This window comes from Martes martes (genome assembly GCF_963455335.1).
Source record: "Martes martes genome assembly, chromosome: 4".
Classification (NCBI taxonomy): domain Eukaryota; kingdom Metazoa; phylum Chordata; class Mammalia; order Carnivora; family Mustelidae; genus Martes; species Martes martes.
Genome location: NC_137891.1, coordinates 3,074,938 through 3,095,996, shown reverse-complemented (window position 1 = coordinate 3,095,996; position 21,059 = coordinate 3,074,938). Strand labels below are relative to the sequence as shown.

General features: G+C 55.9%; 1 protein-coding gene across 7 annotated transcripts in view; it reads right to left on the bottom strand.

Moving 5' to 3' along the window:
- Positions 1 to 13,024: 13,024 nt before the first annotated feature.
- Positions 13,025 to 21,059, bottom strand: part of PTK2 (protein tyrosine kinase 2) — a 248,074-nt gene continuing 240,039 nt past the window's right edge. For all 7 annotated transcript variants that reach the window (XM_080801823.1, XM_080801827.1, XM_080801826.1 and 4 more), the window contains 3 exons: positions 18,812 to 18,967; positions 17,282 to 17,362; positions 13,025 to 14,312 (listed from right to left, as the gene is read on the bottom strand). In XM_080801823.1, the coding sequence (XP_080657949.1) occupies positions 14,100 to 14,312; positions 17,282 to 17,362; positions 18,812 to 18,967 (450 nt within the window). In that variant the 3' untranslated portion in view covers positions 13,025 to 14,099. The remainder of the gene's footprint in view (positions 14,313 to 17,281; positions 17,363 to 18,811; positions 18,968 to 21,059) is intronic.

The following is a 21,059-nucleotide window of genomic DNA, read 5'->3' as shown; positions in this document are numbered from 1 at the left end:
CTGCCCTATTTAAGTTTTGCTCTTGGGGGCGGAAATACCAAACGTTCGATAAGAGGAAACAAGATGAGGCTTGATCGACCCAAATTAGAGCATTTCTTGAAAGGATTGAGCAAAGTGGGTTTTCACAACCCCATGATCACGGCCCGTCCGCGTTATTGGCCACGTCCTGAGCAATGCGACCGCCCCAGAGAACACCGGCCCTTGCTGGACCCCACAGAAACCACCAGAGTTTGTTCGGCAGCGGAAAGGGTCTTCTCTTCGCACCTAAGGCCATGGCGGCCAGGCTGAGTCCCGAGATCGAGGACTGCTTACATCCCTTTGAAAAGGCACGTGGGTGTTCACTCTTTGCTGTCGCTGTCTTCGTGCTCACGAGCTTCTCCCTCAAGGCCACTCTGTCCCTTGGCGCATTGGGGGACACACGGGACACAATGCAGGTCATACCTCCCTGAATTCAGAGGGTCCCGAGAGCCAATACCTGGAGTCTGGACCCCAGAGGGTTCCCGGGCCCAGCCTGGCTGTAGTCGCTCCCCTTAGCTTGGGCCCTGGCACCCGCGGGGACTTGGGGACACCAAGGGTCCCTCACAGAGAGAAGCATCAGCAGAAATGGAGCCTCCGGAAACGGGTAGTTCTGAGCCCTCTGAGCGGCCTGGTGAGTTGGGGTACCCGGCGGGGCCTTTCCAGCTCACAGACCGCTGCTCTCCACGGCTCCGCGACCCCCGCGGGCGACCTCGAGATGGTGTCAGGAAACACGGGAGCCACACGTGACAGAGGCCGACTTTAGATTTAATATTGTGTCAGTGCTGGAAGGGAACATGACGGATGGCGTTCAGACAAGGTATAGAAAGGCCACTTAGGCCTGATCGATAATTCCCTGGGTGGGATATGACGGGCCATCTCTGGAGGGTTAACAGGTTTCTGCCTGCAGCGTCTTCCAGACGATGAGAGGGGACAGACAGCTCCACCACGGAGCTCTCCCATGGTCTGGGGACAGACTCTGGGCACGGTCTGGGCTGCTGACTCCAACCAGTTCTCTAACGAATGACTAAGGGGCTCCAAAAATCATTAGCACTGATCCCAACTTTGTCTCCTTTTTTTTTTTTAAGATTTTATTTATTTATTTGACAGAGAGATCACAAGTAGGCAGAGAGGCAGGCAGAGAGAGAGGAAGGGAAGCAGGTTCCCTGTCGAGCAGAGAGCCCGATGCGGGGCTCGATCCCAGGACCCCGGGACCATGACCTGAGCCGAAGGCAGAGGCTTTAACCCGCTGAGCCACCCAGGCGCCCCTGTCTCCTTTTTTTATTGAGGTAAAACACACACATAGCAACACACCTAACACACGACACACACCGATACACACGACACAAAGGTTACAGTTCTGAGGCCTGGCTCAGCGGCTTAAGTACATTTGATGGTGTCAGCTGCCTCCGTCTAGTCCCAGACTCTTCCTGTCGCCCCCACAGAACCCCACGGCCATTCGTAGCCACCTCCCACCCCCACCCCCTCAGCCCCGACAACTGCCACTCTGCTATCCATCCGTCCCCATGGATTTGCCCGTTCGGGGAGTCACAGGCCATGTGGTCTTCTGTGTCTGGCTCGGGGAACTTAGCGTCTTTTCGGTCCTGTGCATGTCGAGGCTCCTTTCATCCCAGGGTCCCAGCCCTATGCTTGGTCTCCAGGTTTCTATGGTGACAGAGCTATGGCTGGTCCCTTACCCCGTCACATGCCCAGGAGTCCAGCTCTCTGGCCTTCCCGTCCAGCAAGGCCAAGGGCACCACTGCGGGCTGAGGGCACATGCTGGGGCAAAGGGATGCCCCCAGTCAGGGCCTCTGCCGACCCCCAGCCTCTCCACGGGGTACAGCCCCTAAGAAGGGTCCCCTCCGCTTCCCGGCTTTTCTCGAAGACACTGGATGGTTTGCTGCTCAGTGGTGGGCAGGGAACTAATCCTGAGAAACCCGGAACTCGCTGCAAACCTGAATGAATCACAGAAAACGGGACTCCCGCAGCCCCCCGCCTTTTACTGGACGCCCACCCAGAAGCGCACACACCAGCTCGGAGGACGCCAGCATCTAAGTGTTACCATGTTCGGTTTGTTCTATTGTGTTTCTTTCGAGCTTTTCCCTGTGGAACATTTTATGGTGACGCCACGTCCCAACTCTTTTTTTTTTTTCTTTTTTGGTCCTTTAAGGTCAAAACACATTGATTTTTTTGTTTACTTATTCTCCCATTGCTTTGGGGATATTACTCAGCTTCCAAATGCCTGGCCAGCTCCCACCCCCGCATCCGTGTCCAGCCTGACTGGGGGGAGAGAAATGTTTCAAATCAGCGAAGAGGCTGGATTTGGATTCGTAGCTGGAACCACCCGGGGTCAGGCCGCTCTCAGTCCGCACTGGACTTTTCAATGTCAAAAGAGGGGGCCGCGGACTGGTCGCTTACTTACCGACTCTGCTCACTCCTGGAGCCCCAGGGCTTAGAAAAATGCTTGGCACCCGGTACCCGTTCGGGGACACATGCGGAGTTAATCGGACACGCAGAGAGCGGGGTTTTATCCGTGGGAGATGATGAGTTTGATCAGAGACTGCATTCGGAGGACCAGTCGGGGAAAAAAGAAAGTTGGTTTTTTTGCTTCTATGCTATGGAGCTCAGCTCAATTTTTTTTATTTTTAAGATTTTATTTATTTATTTGACAGACAGAGATCACAAGTAGGCAGAGAGGCAGGCAGAGAGAGGGGGAAGCAGGGTCCCCACCGAGCAGAGAGCCCGATGCAGGGCTCGATCCAGGACCCCGAGATCATGACCCGAGCCGAAGGCAGAGGCTTAACCCACGGAGCCCCCCAGGCATCCCGGAGCTCAGCTCATTTAAGAAGCTGGATGGAGAGGAGAAGGGAGTTGAGGGACATTGGAAGGGGAGGTGAACCCTGAGAGACTGGGGACTCTGAAAAACAACCTGAGGGTTTTGAAGGGGCGGGGGGTGGGAGGTTGGGGGAGCCAGGTGATGGGTATTAAGGAGGGCATGGATTGCATGGAGCCCTGGGCGTGGTGTAAAAACAATTAATTCTGTTATGCTGAAAAGAAATTAAAAAATATATATATATATATATTAAAAAAAAATAGAAGCTGGACGGAAGCATGTGGTTTCATCTCTTTAGGTATAGAAAATTAAGAATCCAAGGATCCAGCCAGACTCAGAAGAGACTCGTGTACAAAGTTATACATCCTGATCTAAGTAATTACCAAAATGAATTCATTTACTCTCTTATTTAAGAAGTTTCTGCTCCAGAACCTGGTGGAAATGTCAGGCTGTCAACAAAGACACAGGAGCCACGAGGTATAAGCACAGGGACAGGTGTGGACCGTCCAGAGAGCAGCAGGGGAGAGGGTAGGACCTCCCGGGAGCGGGAAGGTCTTTCGAGCAGGGGACATGTGGGCCGGAGACCGCATGGAGAAAGGACCCAGGCAGGGATTTCTCTGAATCAGACCCACGAACGGCCAGTCAGCACGTGGAAAGATGCTCAACGCCATTAGGCTCCGAGAATTCCAAATCGAAACCACAGTGGAACAGCTCGTGGTAACCACCAAGATGGTCTCGAGAAGAACAAGGAGACTTAGCAGCAGTGACGAGGCCGCGGAGGGGATCGGGGGATCGGAGCCCTCGAGCCTGGGACGGTGTCGGTGGGGCAGCCACGTTAGAAAATAGTCCGGCACGTTCTCAAATGGTTCGATACAGAACTGTCCTATGACCTAGAAATTCCATTGCTGGGAGATATCCAAGACGAATACGGCTGGAAATCCGCCCAAAAACTCGTAGGCAAAGGCTCACAGCGGCAGGATTCATAGGAAACAAACAAACAAGTAGAAACAACTCAAATGCCCGCCAGCTGGTGAGATGTGCTCTATCCACAGGAAGGACCGCCGCTGGGCGATGAAAAGGAAAGATGTACCGGTCTGTGTCACGCTGTGGACGGATTTTGAAACACGACGCCCGCGCGGGACCACCTACATGCGATTGCCCTTACACGAAAGACCCAGAAGACGCAAATCTGTGGAGTGGAAAGGAGATTCGTGATCGCGAGGGGCTAGTTGCTGGCGGGCGACTGTTCGGGGTATGGGATTGTGTTGGGAAGCGACGGGGCGTTCTAGAATCGGTCGCGGCGATCACATTCCTGCTCAGAGTGCGCGAAGCTGGCTGTGAGAGCCAAGGCCGGCGGGTCCGTCTGAGCCGGATGTGCCAGGCCCATGTGGCCAAGGTCAGGGGTGACAGAGAGATGCGGGTAGGGAGCTGGCAATCCCAGGCTGTGGCGGGCCCTGGGGAGGAGCGTGAATTTTAATGTTTTATCCCAAGTGTGCTGGGAAGCCTTGGACGGTTACGAGCAAGGGCATCGCACGGTCTGAGTATAATTTTAAAAGATCAACACTCTATTGGCCAGCGAGCTAAGAATGGTTGTTACATCCTTGAAAGGCTGCTTTAAAGAAAATACACACTCAGCCTGCAAATCCTTACTGCGGGGCTTCTCACCGCGAGAGCTTGCTGACCCTCTGTGTCTCGGGAGGCACTGATGTTCCGTAGTTGAAAGGACGACGGGGGTGGGGATGCTGCCGGGAACCGGGGGGCAATTTTCTGACTGGGTCTAGGAGGAGGGGAGAGGCCACGGAGGCCAGACCGCAGCTGTGCTGTGCAGCTGGGACCTGTGGGGACCTGGGTCCTGTCCACGTGCGTGCTCCACTCCCCTGCAGACCCCACGGCGGCTACCGCAGCCCCGCATCGAGGCCTCCTCACAGACGCCGATGGACTGCGGTCTCCGACCGGCTCCCGGTTTGTAAACTGACGCAGAGCATTCTCTGTGGTGCATCGGAGAAAACGGAGCGTGGATTTGTGCCTAGAGAGAGGAAGCCGGGCGAGGTACGAAGTCCGAGGTCACTAAGCAGGCCGCCGAACAGTCTGCGGGGCACGCCGTGGGACTCGGGGTAAAAAAATGTGCAAATGCCCAGGAAGGGGTTTCTAAGGAACTGGAAAAGTAACGTTTTCAATTTTAAAAATGTCACTATGTTTTTTATTGTGGTAAAATACACATGACACAAAATTTTACCATTTTAACCATTTTAAAGTGTCCAGTTCGGTGGCATTTGGAATGTTTGTGATGTCACACAACCATCATCATTACCTACCCAGGACATTTTCATCCCCCGAGTGGAAGCCCCATAGCCATTAAGAGGTCACCCCCGCCCCCTCCCCAGCCCTGGTGACCTCTGATCTGCTGTTTCTATGGCTTTGCTTATTCTGGACCTTCTCCATAAATAGAACGTGAAGGACACAACTTGTTCTCCTTTACACTATTTACAGTTGGCAGACTATTTCACTCTGACACTTCGAGTCACCAAATGTGTGGGGCTCCCCCTCCCTCCCAGGCAACAGTGACAGCAACTCGGTGCAATTCAACGGTTCTGACGCCACCTCCCCGGAGACAGCATCAGATGGTACAGGTGAAGGACTCAGTCCCCAGGAGGCCCCCCCACAGGCCCCGGATGCCAGCCACGCCATCAGCTGTGCCTTCGACCCTCCCGCCCCAGGACAGTCCGTCCCTGCCTTCTATTCGTTTGCCGGTGCAGCTCGAAGAACTCAGAAAACATTGTCCTTACGGGTTTAGTACAAAGGAAATTACTCAGGAACATCCGAAGAGACGCCCGGGGCAGGCTACGTGGGAAGGGGCACAGCGCCGGCGTGTCCTCGGCGCCTCCAACCCAGAAGCCCTCTGACCCCTTCCGTTGGGGTTTTTATGGAAGCGGCACGGTGTGGACACGATCGATGACAGCCCCAGCCCCCTAGGCACGTTGTTGGTCCCCGACAGCCAGCCTCCACCTTCTTACAGGCTTTCCCAAAGTCACCTCATTAGCATAAAGTCAAGTGTGGGTGAAAGGATGAAAAAGACAGCTTTTCTCTGTGCACCTAGGAAATCCCAAGGGTGTTAAGAGCTCCGTGCCAGGAATGGAATGAAGACCGGATACGTTATTAGAACTCACAGCATCGGGGCGCCTGGGGGGCTCAGGGGGTTGAGCCTCTGCCTTCGGCTCAGGTCATGATCTCAGGGTCCTGGGATCGAGCCCCTCATCGGGCTCTCTGCTCAGCGGGGAGCCTGCTTCCCTCTCTCTCTCTGCCTGCCTCTCTGCCTACTTGTGATCTCTCTGTCAAATAAATAAATAAAATCTTAAAAAAAAAAAAAGAAAGAAATCACAGCATCACAGAGGTGTATGTTACGTGGCCTTTTGTGTCTGGTTTCTTCTGCAACATCAAGTTTCCGATGGTCATCTGGGTTGGGTGTGGCATATTATTTCTACGACTGAGTAGTAAGCCGCCGTTTGGATAAACTCTGTGTCCTTTATATATTTGCTGAATGTGTTTATTACCTTTTGGGGAGCTTGACTATACAACCCCAGGATCAAGAGTTGCATGCTATATAGACTGGGCCAGCCAGGCACCCCTGCTTGTTGCCTTAACATTGTGTTTGTGCATATGTGTGTTTTAAAGCAAAAAGCCTTTAAAACAGGATCGTGTCATGTGCCAATAGAGACAGCTTTACGTCCCTCTTTCCAATGGGGGACCTTTTATTCTTGCTCTTGGCTCTGCCTGGAGCTCCAGCACTAGGCTGAAGAGAAGCGCTAAACTCGGCGTCCTCGTCTTATAACGGATCTTGGGGCACAACTCTGTGACTCAGTTTCTTCACCTGAAAACGGGGTAAGAATCATCCCTCTTGGGGGGCTGTGAGCTAAAGCACGTGCTGGTGCTATGAGTGCTGCTGGCTGCAGCGCGCCCTAAGCCATCGAGCAGCGGACTGCCACGCGCACACCTCACCTCCCATCATCCAGCCTCACAGAGTCCTGCCTGCTGCCTCCGTTCCAGCTTCTGGGACTTTGACCTCTACCCCATAGTCCGCCTAACAGGCCAGCGTGTCTCTGCATCCTCTCCCGCCCCTGCTGTGGGCTTCCCTGGGGCTTCTTGGTGATCCCTTCTTTTCCCCGGACCTCACCTACATGCTGGTCATGCCCACGTTCATATCTAATGGTCTATCGTTTACGGTAGTATCGAATTCCCAGGATGTAATAAACTGTACTACTGGATTCCTGGCACGTAGTCAGCTGTAGTGTATAAACCCTGGGCATAGTTGGCTGTAGTGTATTATAATCCCCGTGCATGGTCGGCTGTAGCGTACCGACCCCATGCACGGCCGGCTGTAGTGTATAAGAATCCCAGTGCACGGGGCGCCCGGGTGGCTCAGTGGGTTAGGCCGCTGCCTTCGGCTCAGGTCGTGATCTCAGGGTCCTGGGAATGAGTCCCACATCGGGCTCTCTGCTCAGTGGGGAGCCTGCTTCCCTCTCTCTCTCTCTGTCTGCCTCTCTGCCTACTTGCGATCTCTGTCAAATAAATAAAATCTTTAAAAAAAAAAAAAAAAGAATCCCAGTGCACGGCGGCTGCAATGTATCGTCCCAGGTGTGCAGCGAGCTGGAGTGCATAATCCCTTAGTCACAGGAAGGGAGGAAGCTATTGTCAATTTGCCCCTAACCTAAGGGATCTCCCTTACAGCGGCATTTCTGAAAAGATGTGAAACACACGCCAGCACCTGCGCACGGCCGCGCGAACAGACGGTGTCCCCGTGACGCTTACCCGGTGGTGCAGAGACTCCCGGGGGCGGGGCGCCTGGGTGGCTCAGTCGGTGAAGCATCTGACTCCCAGTTTTACTCCTGTCCTGGTCTTAGTGCTGTGACACTGAGCTGGACGCAGGGCCCCACGCTCACCGGGGACTCTGCCGGGGAGTCCCTCTCCCTCGGCCCCCCCCCTGCAGCATGCGCGTGTGCTCGCTCTCTCAAAAGATAAAAATAAAAGCCACATGTTTCCTCTTGTCTCATCCGTGTGAAAACACGCTGCCAACCTACTCTTTTGAATTTAAGAATCTAATGCAAATGAAAAAAGTAGCAGAGAACAGGCAGACGAAACGTCCTAACTTGTGCGTTTTGTCTTCAGGGGAGGTGGGTTACTGTGAACCGCGGTAAACACCGGAGGCTGTCGTGTCGTGTCGTTGTCGTGTGCACACAAGGACCCGAACCGCAGCCGCCAGCCTGCCCGCCGGAGGCGGCGGGTCTCGCGCCCTCCAGACAGGCTGTCAGTTTGCGGCCGGCGCAGGGCGCTCCTTCCCTGTGGAGAGACTCGGTCCCGCCAGAAGCAACCCAGTCTCCTTGGAGAGACAAAGGGGCTCTGAGCTGACAAGTGGCGGGAACTGGAAAGGACCCGCTGTCCGCACCCCTGTGGTTGTGCGCGGAACACGGCCGAGGGCGTTACACGGCCGTTCGGTTGCAAGATGAGGTCCGTGTATGCCCAGCGCCCCACCACGGTATCCAGGACGGTTCTCTCGACGAGATCTGACCTTACTCGGGTGAAAACTACACCCGCCGGAGGCCAGGTGTGGCTTGTAGCTCAGGCCCAGAAGGATAAGTTAATTCTTCTTTTTTTTTTTTTTTTTTTTTACGATTTTTTATTTATTTATTTGACACAGAGAGAGAGAGATCACAAAAGGCAGAGAGGCAGAAGGGGGGGGGGAGCAGGCCCCCTGCTGAGCAGAGAGCCCGATGCGGGGCTCGATCCCAGGACCCTGAGATCATGACCTGAGCCGAAGGCAGAGGCCTTAACCCACTGAGCCACCCAGGCGCCCCCTGAGAAGTTAATTCTTGAAGGAAATGACCCTGAACTTGTACCCAACTCCGCTGCTTTGATCCAGCGAGCCACAACCTGTAAAAATGAGGCTCTCAGAAAATTGGGGGGGGGGGGTCTCTGCTTCTGATAAAGGAAGAGTCCAGCAGGCGGATAGACACCAGCGGAGCTGTCCCGCCCCAGAAACAGTAAGACGCCAGATGATTTTTCAGACTTATCTGTGATATTTTAAAGATGTTACAAAAGATGTATCGATTTGAGGAAAAAAATGTCTTTTTCTTTTTAATATGGGCAACATTGAATACCAACAGTGATGGCATTATCCTTCTCAATCTAAAATACAATTTTTAGGGGTGCTGGGGGGCTCCGTCAGTTTAGCATGTCTGCCTCTTGATCTCAACTCAGGTCACAATCTCAGGGTTTTGAGTTCAAGCCCCACATGGGGCTCCATGCTGGGGGTGGAGCCTAGTTTAAAAAAATACATGTCTATATCTATAATTTTTACAATTCCTAATTGGCTTTGAGTCTCGGGTTAATACTAAGTTGTTTGCCTGAAAATCTGTAAAGAAACTAAAATTCACGGAGACAGAAAAGTGTGCGTTTGTCACACAATCTGGACATGCTTCTTCCTGTTTTCTCTGCAAACGAACACATTTGTTCCAGGCACTGAAATTCATATAGCAAAGTCGGTGGGTTTCAGCAGTCCCTTCCAGTTGTTACGTTTTGTCCCATCACCACGGAGGCTGCAGCTGTCAGGGCCCCGCAGGCCGGCACCTGTCACCGCACACAGGCGCACGAACACGGGCCTTGTGAGGACACACCCAAGGCAGCTGTGTCACAGAGGAGGGCGCAGAGGGCTGGACACGGTGGGGTTCCCTCAGGAGGGCTGGGAAGCCCCCTCCGCCTCCTGCAGGTTCCGCCTGGGAAGGAGGCCTTTCCCTCACCCTGAGGCGCACTCGCGTTTCTCGGAAAGTCAGTGAAATCCTGTGCTGGTCTCGTGGGGGGACCGAGGACTCGCAGTGACAGCAGTGAGGAGGCTCCGTGCTGGGGAGAAGCTGTAGTGCTCACCCCTTCTCGGTGGACCCCCAGGGGCAGGGCCTTCTCCAGCACCTTGGCTCTGACCTTGACTCGGCGTCCCGGCCGCGTCTCCGGAGGCCCTTCAACAACGGCTGCACCGCGAGCCCGGGGAAGTCCCGGCACATCTGTGAGGCTGCGTGGCAGCAGCGGGCACGCCCCACTGCTCCGTGAAGCCACACCCTGTGGGGGACGGTGGCCGACCAGGCATTCCGGAAGCGCCCACGAGAAAGCTGCTCAGGTACCCGCGTGCAGCCACACTCCACGTGCAAAGCAGGAAGGACCGGAAGCCAGCACTCCTGGGTCCATTTCAACTTTCCCGAAGTCCTTGCAGTACTGGGGGGGCGGGGGCATCCCCTTGCTGCAAGCCACTCCGCCTTATTCAGGGACAGAAACCCAGCCAGTCCAGCTAGATCCCAGCGGCCGCCCGGTCTTCTCTGGAGCGCGCTCCGATGCGCGGGATGCTGGGGCACAACTTGAGCTTCCTGCTCCACTCGACGCCACCACCGGCCACGTCACCCTCCGAGCCGGGAGGAGGAGGAGTGAGCAGGAGCCCTGCCACGGGACGGGCTCGCGGGGCCACGACGGAGTGCGCTGGCCACTCTGAACCCGAGGAGGAACCACCAGGCAAACCTGAACGTGGCCACGGCCCGAAACTGGACTGTATTCTTCAAAACCACAGCCAGAAAAGACAAAGGGGATTAAAGGGCAGCGGTGTGCAGGCACACGCCTAGCACAGGTTCCCGGAGCAAAGGCCATGAGTTGTAGCGTTTGCCCATTTCCTCGGGGGAATTACTGCCCCTCCCCCGTCGGCCAATATCGTGATGTCACCGAACGTGGACACGGGAAGAGATGTGTGGCGCTTCCACCAGACACGAACGACAGACCCCACCCCGCGAACTTGCACAGCTCTAAGACAGTGTGACGACAAGCGCTGACTTCTGTGTTTATCTTCATTTAAAATAGAATTTAATTGTACGTGCATATAATTTAATTTCTTATAATGGCTATGTTTGACAAAGAGCTTGCAAATTTCCCGGAAATCTCCACCAAAGATAGGACAGGGAAGTGCGAGGCGGATTCTGGATTGGATTTGGGTGTGGGGGAGAAGGACATGAAGGACGTTCCCAATGGCTTGGGTGTGAGACGATATTATGTTTTCTGAGCATGACGCTCATACTGTGTGGATAGAAGTACGTGCCCCTGCTCTCAGGAGATGCACGTTGAAGCCTCTGGAGGTGGTACCAGTGTCCTGGGGCTGCCGTAAAGAACCCCAAACTGGACATTTATTTTCTGTCGGTTCTGGAGGCCAAAGTCCAACATCCAGACATTGGAAGGTGCCTAAAGACTCTGAGGGAGAATCCGCCACGGACAGCCGCGCTCCAGCGCAGGAGAAAATACACGGGAGACGAGTATCCGGCGAAGGACTCATATCCAGGACACGTAAGGAAGTCCCGGCGCCCAGTGACAGATGCTAGTCACCCCACCCTCAACAAGGGCAGCGTATGTGTGCGGACACGTCCCAGAGACCGCCAGCGAGGGGCTCCAAGCACAGAGAGAGGTGCTCAGCCTCACCGGCCGCCGAGCAGCACACCCGCCTGCTGCCGAGCCTGAAGCCACCAAGGGCCGGTGGGCGTGTGCGGCGGCGGGAAGGTGTGTACGCGGCGGCCTGAGCAGCACACGGCACCGCCACACTGCAGACGGCTTGGCCCTTTCTGGTTAAGCTCAACACACTTGCCACGAGGTCCAGAAACACCACTAATAATAGGAACGCACGCCAGGCACTCACGTGCCCGCGGGTGCCCAGGGAAATGGTGGCGTGCCACGCTGTGGACCCCGGCCGGAGCACGTGTGGCACAGACACTGCTGGACGCTCCTGTGTGTGCAGGCGGCGCGCCACGCACCCGGGCAGGACGGGGCTTTGCAAAGGATGGGGCTCGGCGACTCCCCGGCTCGGTGCAGGTCCCCAGCTGGCTCCCCGCCCCGCGGTTACTGTCCGTGAACGGGGTCTCTGCAAGCAGCCACAGGGAGGCTGCCCGCCACCCTCCTGGGGCATGAGCACGGTTCGGCTTCCGTGCGGGCGTGTTCCTCAGGGAGACGCTCAGCCAGCTGCAGGGGCCTGTGCTCTTTGCTCCACATAAAGCTCTTCAATTCGGGCAACATTAAGCAGAAAATACATGGCTGGAGCGCGGCAGAGGGGCAGTGTGTGCACAGGGCGACGTTCCCTCTAGGGCTGCTCCCGCCCAACACGGACCGGCTTTCAGAGGCTGCATACGGATCGCCGACAGTGGTCACCCGCGGGAGAACACGGCTGAGTCAGCTCACCTCACGGTCCTTCTGACGGCTCCTCGGTCCCCCACACCAGCCCGCCACGGGCTGTTGCCACCTGTCCGCCAGCTTACACGCTGGCACGACACTGTCCACGAGCGGCGGGCCCATTCCCACAACCGAAATGGCGTGACTCAACAGGACGCACGAGACCTACCTGCGGTTGTCCGTTCTAGAGGAGAGTCGATCCGGAGGCAGAGGGTGTCAGTCTCGAGTAGACGCTCCCTCTGAGGCAGCGGTTCTTACCCTGTGGCAGCTGGACGCCTCCTCCCCCAAGAGACACCGGCTCACCAGCAAGCCCCCGGGGCGGGCGTGGTGGCATCACCGCTTACCCCGGGCCTGTCTTATCTCATCCTCAGCCACCGCAGAGGGGAGGAACCGGGACTCGAGAGGCTGCAGAGCACCTGAGAGTGAGAGAAACTCAGGGGAACCCCCTCCGGGCTTTTTCTCCGAGGAAGTCCCTGTCCTACAGGCCCACAAGGAACCATCCCCCTCCAGCCCTCCACTTGGGAGCTCAGGTCCCGTCTCGTCCCCATCTGCGGGGCCCGGTGCTGCCTGCTTCCGCTCAGAGACTTCAGCGAGGCCAGAGCGGGCTGGTCTGGGGGACCATTCGCCGACCGCTGCCCCGGCAAGAGGTCCGGCTCCGGGCTGGCTCCTCGAGGCTGCCAGGCTCCGGAGAAGCCCACAGGCGTGGGGGGACCGGCTCAGAGAGGAACATCATTGCTGTCTTGACTGTGCATGTGGTAAGCAGAGACGGACCGCAAAGGTTGACCTGCCCCGGCCATCCCCCTGTGGTAACATCCTGGACTTGTCTAGAAGACGGAGAAAGAGAACCTGGTAATTATCGAGAGCTTTCCTGTACGTTATCTGGCAAGTGACCCGAAGAAGTTTAAATGGTTTGAAGGAGCCAAACGAAATTACACCAAGAACTTTACTGGTAACACCTTTTTAATAGGTCAAAGTAACTGTACAGTTCATTATATTCTTCCTGAGAATAATTTATATCCCCCGACAAACTAAAGGGAGGGTATATTTTTCAAAATTATTTAACAGAATGGATGGTGTAACTGAACATCAAAAGAAAACCGAATCTCTGCTTTGCTTAATTCTCTGCTGGGAAGACAGACACGATGAAGGGTTAGTCAGCTCCAGCGGCTGCGAGAGAGTCAACATGGCTTCAATCTTTCTTTATAAATTATATAAAACTGGAAAACGGGGTTGGTTCCAGAACCTCTTCTCAGTGCAGTTCGGAGGTGCTCTGGTACAAAGCATTTCTGCTTCCAAGAGAAGTAACATTGCTACAAAAAACTGGCACATTATTCTGGTGAAAAAAGACAAGGTTTTTAGTGTGTTCTACAGCTAGCTTCCAACCAAATCTTCACATATCCGACAGGAAAGTAAAAGGCAGGAAAGACAAAAGGGTGGTTGTTTTTTTCTGAAACGACTCAAGTCTTCAAAATAGAGCTCTGACATTCCTTCTCTTAAAGCGGTGCTAGCATACGGCGACTCAAGAATGTTCTCCCAACAGAGACTCCAGTCCGGGCCGTGGCTGCGCGGCTCGCCGAAGAATTCTCAGCCCCTCGGGTTTCCCGGAATTCTCCGCCTCATCTCCCCGTCTCCCCGCCTCCCAACATGCAGCCGAGCTGGTTCAGGATCCGCACACCACGGCCTGGGCCACTTCCACGGAAACACCCTAACGTGAACACGATCTGTGCTTCAAGATTCTTAAAAGCTTCTCACGAACAATTTTCATTCTCAGAAAAATGCCACGTTTTGGATCCTGGACTTTTCTGAATGCCATGATTTAAAAAAAAAAAAAGAAGAAGAAGAAAGAAAAGAAAGAGACAAAAAAACTGAACTCAAATCAAATGTGGTTAAATTTAAATGAAAGAGCTTTCAACCAGCTGTCAGTCACAACGGTTGGCACGGCAAGTGCCGGCGGCCGAGGACCCGGGGCCCCTCGTGCTGGTGGAACGCGGGAGCACGTCCGCGGAGAGCGCCCTCAGTGCGGCCTCGTGGGTCCGAGCATCCGCAGTCTCGCTTGGTCAATGACATCGAGTAAGTTTTTGGCGTCCACGGCCAGGGCGTGAGCAGCGGTCAGCATTTGCTTTTTATACTCCTGCTGGAGGCTGGTCATGACGTACTGCTGGGCCAGTTTCATCTTGTTGATGAGCTCGCCCAGGTCGGAGTTCAACAGCTTCTGGGCCATCTCAATCTGGAAGGACAAGAGAGAGGTCAGGAGAAGAATGTCGCATCAGCCGTTCCTTGGGCACCGCCAGGAGAAGCAGCTTTCTTCCCCTTAAATCTCCGTCTGGCGGACCCTCAGAGGCTGCGAGGCCCAGGGCCCTCCCATCAGAGGGGACAGTGGGAGAGCTGCTGAGGTCGACCAGCCGGCGGCTTCTAGTCGACACAGACACCCGGCTCTGGACTCACAACCGTGTCTCAGGCTCACACCCCTTCTCCTGGGTGAGAGGCGCCCCCCGAGCTGCTGGGAAGGGGGAGCAGGGCCGCGGAGCCGGAAGAGGCCACCCTGAGGTCAGCGCTCTGCCCGCGCGTCTCAGAACCTTCCTCATCTGTTCAAGCAGAAACGGTCACCGCTCAACCCTTAACGACTGCCGAGCGCGCACGCACGAGGCTCTCTCGGCGTGCAGACACGAGTGCGTCACACACACCTGGGCTCAGTCGAGTGTGAAGCCACGCGCAACCCCCTCCAACACACTGGGACGGATCCCACGACAGGAAGACCGAGACCCCTTTGTCCTGAGGGGACGTCGTTTGATATTGGCCTCGACCGTACAAGGAGGCTGGCTTCCTCTGAGGGCCTCACGAGCCCCGCCAAGTCACCTCCATCCTGCTGACCGTGCCCGCGGGGAGGCCGAAGAGATTTGGGGGAAGGGGAACACCATCCTCCACACGGGTGTTCTAGAAAGAGCGCTCTGGCGGCAGAGTGCGGACGCGGAACGGAGGGGCGGGAAAGCCAGAGGCAGAGAAGGCAGCTCAGAGGCTGTTATGGGAACCGAGGGATGAGGGCAAGGGGACAGTGAGGACGGAGAGGCCAGGCCCAGGCTGTGACGCGATGACGCGGGTGGGCGCACGGGGCTCACAGGCGCAGGCACAGCCAGTGCGTGGTCGCGCCGACTGCGGAAGCGAGCCCGGAGCGGCTGTGTCCTGCGGGAGGCGGGCATCCACCGCTCGGCTGAGGTCCCACCGAGAGCGCAGAGCCGGACGCCCCGGACAGCAATGTGTGCACGCGGGGCAGAGCCGCCCCAGAGAAGCTGCGTTCTGGAAGGCGTGCGTGTTGGCCGCCCATGCAGCCCCGGGGGGCGGCCGCACTCAGCGCCGGGGGAGGAGAAGCCGGGACCGGGGGAGCAGGGCTGCCGGCGGCCCCCGCGGCCGCTGCAGGAGAGGACGGAGGATGGGCTGCTCTCTGAGGGAGCACGTCGGGGGACAAGATCAAAGAAAGCTCCTGAATTAAGATATGTATGGGAGAGCGAGCTGTGCAGAGGAATCACGGTAGATGCAGAGTTTATGTCAGGCTTTATCAGCTAAAGGAATATTTCTGAAATGGCCCCACCAAAACATTTACTTGTTAGGATACGATTTTCTTGCATCTGGCATACGGACCTTCTCCACTGTTTGGAAAATTCTGGCTTACTGGGGAAGATCAGTTAAAGTCCCAATGAAGCAGAGGACAGAGTTAATGTCCTAATCGGCTAGAAATATAAAATTCCACAATGCAAGCAGGCAGGCATTTTCCAAAATGATTTCGGTGGTTTCATGCAGGTGAACGGACGGCCTTTGCAAAGGCTGCGTGGAGGGGTGCCGGGCCAGGTCCATCGAGACAGTCAACACTGGGCCACCAGGAACCTCGGACGCCATGTCCCAAGGGGCACTCAGCCTCCATCCAGTTGGCAGGAAGCCTCAGTCGTTACAGAACATGCCTCAAGCCCACTTGGGGGATGAACACTGTCAAGTAACTGGCCATATTCTCCCAAAATGCTGGCAGCGGAAGGACAGAGTCTGAACGACCTGCTCCAGGCCAGAGCAGACTACCAGACAGGCGCGGGGGGTCGGGCAGGACACACAGCCCTGCTGGCCTTGAACTAGAGGGTGAGGCGACTGGACGCGACCGCCCAAGCAGACCACGCAGAGGTGCAGCCGGCCCAGCCGTCCAAGCCCTCCAGATCAGAGAACAGCCTCCCGATGGGAGATGCAAACGGAAACATGGAGGGTAAGAAGCCCGACACACGTGACCTACTCTCACACGGTCAGAGAACGGAGGCCGCAGGTGTAGACAGAGAGAACGTGGGAAATGTTAAAAGCCAGTGCAACTGGGCTGAGGACGTTCGGGAGTTCTCTGCACTCTTGTCCCGAGTTTTCTTTAAGTTTGGCATCACTTCAAACAGAACTACAAAGACACAGGAAAGCCCCGCTGGGCTGCAGGGCTGGACGGGAGGACAGTGGACGCAGGAGGGAAGGGGGGTGGGGAGGGGGAGCAGGGCCAGGGCCATCCCGGACTCCAAGGACACAGCTGTGTGTGCACGTGCGGCCCAGGGGGTGCACACTTCTGGAGGCCGGGGAGCACCCCCAGAAACTGGCGTGGCTGGGAGCATTCTTAAAACGAGGCAAGTGTGTCTGCTCATTTGTTTGTCAACACACGATGCAAAATGGCCAAAAATAGCAAAAATGTGATTATCGCTGAGAGTATTTTGGGTCAACTCTGAATTCCTCAAAAAAATTTTAAAATACAAGTATTAAGGCACTTTTTATCACTGCTTTATGTGGGAAACCAGCATCGTTTACAAACTATAATTTTTTTCAGAAAATTCAAGGGAGAAGGGCAGGCTGCCTCTCTCAGCTCATTTCCACTGTCCTCTGGCCTCTACCTGGGTTGATGCTGAAGGATCCGGCCCGCACCCAGCTCTGCACCCGCGCTCCCCGCCGTCCCCACAGCCTCCCGTCCTTCGCCCTCCCGCCCCGAAGCAGGCAGCGGGGCCATGGATCTAACCAGCCCCGGCGGGTGCCGCTCCACCCTGCCTCCAAGGCGCACGGCCACAAGCTGGCAGGCAGGCCAGCACCCGAGGGCCCCCGGCCGGGGGGTCTTGATGTCAGAGCAGCTAGAGCGCCCCAGCCAGCCCCGAGCCCGGGCCCCGTCCCGCCCGCTCCGTCAGCGCCAGGTCCTACCTCTCGGTGAGTGCTGGCTGGCAGGACCGGAAGGGTCTCGTCCACGGTGGCCAGTAATGTCCGCAGGGCCAGGCCGACTTCCTAGGAGACAAGCCCACACCCGGGATCAGAACACGCACAAAGGGCTTTCACACCAGGAGCAACGCTCCTCTCGGTCACAGGGCTGTCTCGTTCCCAACACTTGGAGGAAAATTACTGAACTTCTTTTCCTCATTACTGACTCTGATCTGAAGTGACCAGGCGTTTCCCCCCAAGACTGGGCTCTCTGAATGCTCAGTTTGGTCCCTGACGGAGGGGGAGTCAGCCTTAAAGAGAGGGACATTCCGACACCTGTGGCGGCGTGGACGAACCTGTCCAACACTGTCCTCAGGGCCATGAGCCCAACCCCAACGGACAGACACAGGATGACACCATTCCCTCTCTCGACTCTGCATCCTGGAGTCCCCATGTTCACGGGGACAGGCAGCAGACGGGGCGCCAGGGACTGGGGGAGGGGCGCGGCTGTTTGCAAGGTGAGAAGAGTTTTGGAGATTAGTTGTCTAGCAATGTGATTGTAGGTAACACTGCGGCAGGCTGAACGGTGGCAAGGATGGTACATTTTACATTCGGTCTATCTTACCACACTTTAAAAAAGTGTGTTCAATGGGGTACCTGGGGGCTCGGTCGTTAAGCCTCTGCCTTCAGTTCAGGTCATGGTCCCAGGGTCCTGGGATCGAGCCCCACATCAGGCTCCCTGCTCGGTGGGAAGACTGCTTCTCCCTTTCCCACCCACCCTGCTTGTGTTCCCTCTCTCACTGTGTCTGTCAAATAAATAACAAAATCATTAAAAAAAAAAAGTGTGTTCAAGGATATGTTCCAGAAATAGAGGCTGAAAGCAAAGCTTCATAGCACCCTTTAAGCTGCAGAGCTCCCGAGCGGGCACACGCCAGTGGACTCTGTCCAGGGGGCACCTAGCCTCCCTCAGAGCTGCCGGCACTCTCTTCCGGGACACCAGGCCCCTGAGCGCAGCGTGGAAAGGTGAAGCTGGTGTTGAGTATTTTCATTTCTCTTTCTGCCCGTATTAAAAAAGATTTCGTGAGCACACATGCACCTGCCCCTCAGCGGAAGAAAACAGAACGGATAAATCCCCCGACGTCCCTCTCCATGGCGCCCCCCGCCCCTCTCCCCGGGGCAGCATGTGAAGGTCAAGTGCTCTCCTCGAGCGCTGGCGCTCCCGCAGCAGAGCCGCGTGTCCCGAAGGCGCACACACAGCACTGGTCTGCACGCGTTCACACTTCACGGCGACGGCATCACACCACAGGCTGGGGTGACACCATCCTGTCGCTCGATTTTTTCACGCAAGACCCTCAGCGTGAGCAGGGACCGGTAAAGCCTGTGCTGCCCCAAGCGCCAGGGCCGGGATGGCAGTTCGGTCTGACTCGACTCAGGCACTGCGAGGTGCCGTCACGCTCAAGTTTGGAAGCATCGGGCCTGACCCGTGGCTTCCACGATTTTAAGAACATTTCCTCGGGACGGAGGGGTGGGTTTTACCTTCACCATGGGAACGTACTCCTCTGGTGGGGCTGGCTGGATCTTGCTGGACATTTCGATGACAGCCTTCACCAGGCCCGTCACATTCTCGTACACCCTGTCGTTGGACCGGTCCAGGTTGGCAGTGGGCGGGGGGCTGATTTCCTGGGGCTGAAGCTGCAACACAGAAGCCGTTATGCCCCCAGTGGCCACAAGGTGGCGGCACCTCAACGCGGCCGGGTTCGAGGGGGGTCTTTAAAAGAGATCAAAGCTGATCGCAATTGATTGGCTTGTCTGTAGGGCTACAGCTCACGGGGAGGATGACAGTCAAGTAATTCATCCAAGGGACAAGTGAACGAGGCAATCGTTTTTTGTGACTTTGAGCTCAGTTAAAGGGAAGGAAGTGGAATCACACGCATGACATTAAACGCCCCGGATTCTCTCAGAGCAGTGATTCGAGGCCCCCCAGAATCATCCACCGAGAGAGAGAGTTCATGTAGTCTGCGTCTGCAATTTCACAGGAAGCTGGCTGGGGGCTCAAGCATCCTATGTTAGGGCTCTAATCCCGCTTAGTTATGTGGCTCGGCGTAGCCGCCTTCAGACCACATCAGGGACACGTGTGTTCCTTTCAGGACTGAAACAAGAGGACAGATACGAGCCTCGTGAAGCAGACCCGACTGTTTGCACCGCGCTGCAGGAGTGAGGGCGACGGCAGTGTCGCCAGGAGCCCCGTGGTGCACATGCCTGTGGCTGGGCCTCGGCTCGTCACTGGGCCACTGGGGCGAGGGGGACCTGAAGGAGCTCCCAAGCACACGCCCACCCCAGCACCCGGCACAGAGACCCTGACGGATGTCACCCACGAGAAGCCGAGCACTGAAGGCTGGTGAGCGCCCGGCCCGCGGAACGTGTCCAACGGCATCTCAAAGGTCATATGGGTAACACCGGGCACAGAAAGGGCCACACGTGTCTATTTTAAGAAAACGAGAGTGCAGTACAAAATCGTAGCTGTCTGCCGATGGGTCTGGGGACAAGCGCTCAGCCTAAACTCCTAGGTGCCCATTCTGAACCTCTGACTCTGTCTGAGGAACCTGGAGCCCAGTGTTCAAGTCTGGTACGAGACAGCCACGGACAGGAAGAGTCAGTCCCTGCACAGAGGCTCGTGCCTCATTCTCTGGCAAGTAAAGACCTTGCCTCTGGTGACAGGCCAAGCCAAGGTGCCCTCCCCAGGCTTCCTGATTTCTGCCCCAGAGTCACATGCAGAGCACCAGGAGTGAAGGAGTGGGACAGACACACAGACATCATGTGCTTACCCTCCATGGCTATTGTTGAACGGGAGGTGAGGAAAAGTTAGAGAAATTTATCAGAGAAAGGGAAAAAAGAAAAACAGTATTAATAAAGGCAGCAGACAAAACCCACAAAAACACACGAGCAGAACCAAAAGGAGCGAGTCTGAGCCTGCCTGGGAGCCAGCCCTCGGCTCCCTGGTCATCCAGGCACCACGGCTAGGTGCTCGGTCCAGGGTGCCGGCGCCCTGCCACGCGCCATGCTTGTCTTCAGGAAGTAAATGACAAAAACAATACGCAAAGCCCGAGAGGGACAACCCAGCGGCCATGCGAGAAGCAAGCATTAGGGGTCCTCAGAGAGAAGAGGCCTTGAGATGTGCTTGACATGCCTGGGAACTGCCCATCGGGCTTCTGGGCCACCGGGAGAGACTGTCCCACCCCTGCTCCCCGCACCCAGCCCCTGGTGTCCTCGGAAGCAGGCTTTGCCATCCGCTATCCCGCAATAATCAAGATCCCTGGCTTTGGGCTGAGTGTGTAAAGGCATCAGGAGCTTAGTTTAAAAACAAAAACAGAACAAAGAAAACAACCCTTCTTTTGAGCCAAGTCTTACGTTTCAAGCTCCTTTATTTCAAACTTAGAAGTTTTATTTAATGTTTTTTTCCTCTACAGCTTCCACCAAGACCATCCTATCGTAATTTAAAAGACCAAGTTAACTGGGGAAAGGCGGCTCTCTTGCCCCCTCCTCGGCTCTGCCTGAAACAGGTGTAGCCTTTGGTATAGGAGTTCAGCAGAATCTTAAATGTCAAGTCCAACCTTCCACAGTGAGCGCCCCTGCATTTGAAAGAGGGAGATCACTCCTACCGCTTCACTCAAGAGAGGACATCTCTGTCTCTCCCTTTCTCCGCCGAGAGTCACACCCTATGACGAACTCGGCACAATGTGCCCCTTCAGGCTGGCCCAACACGGAGGCCCAGCTCCCACAACAG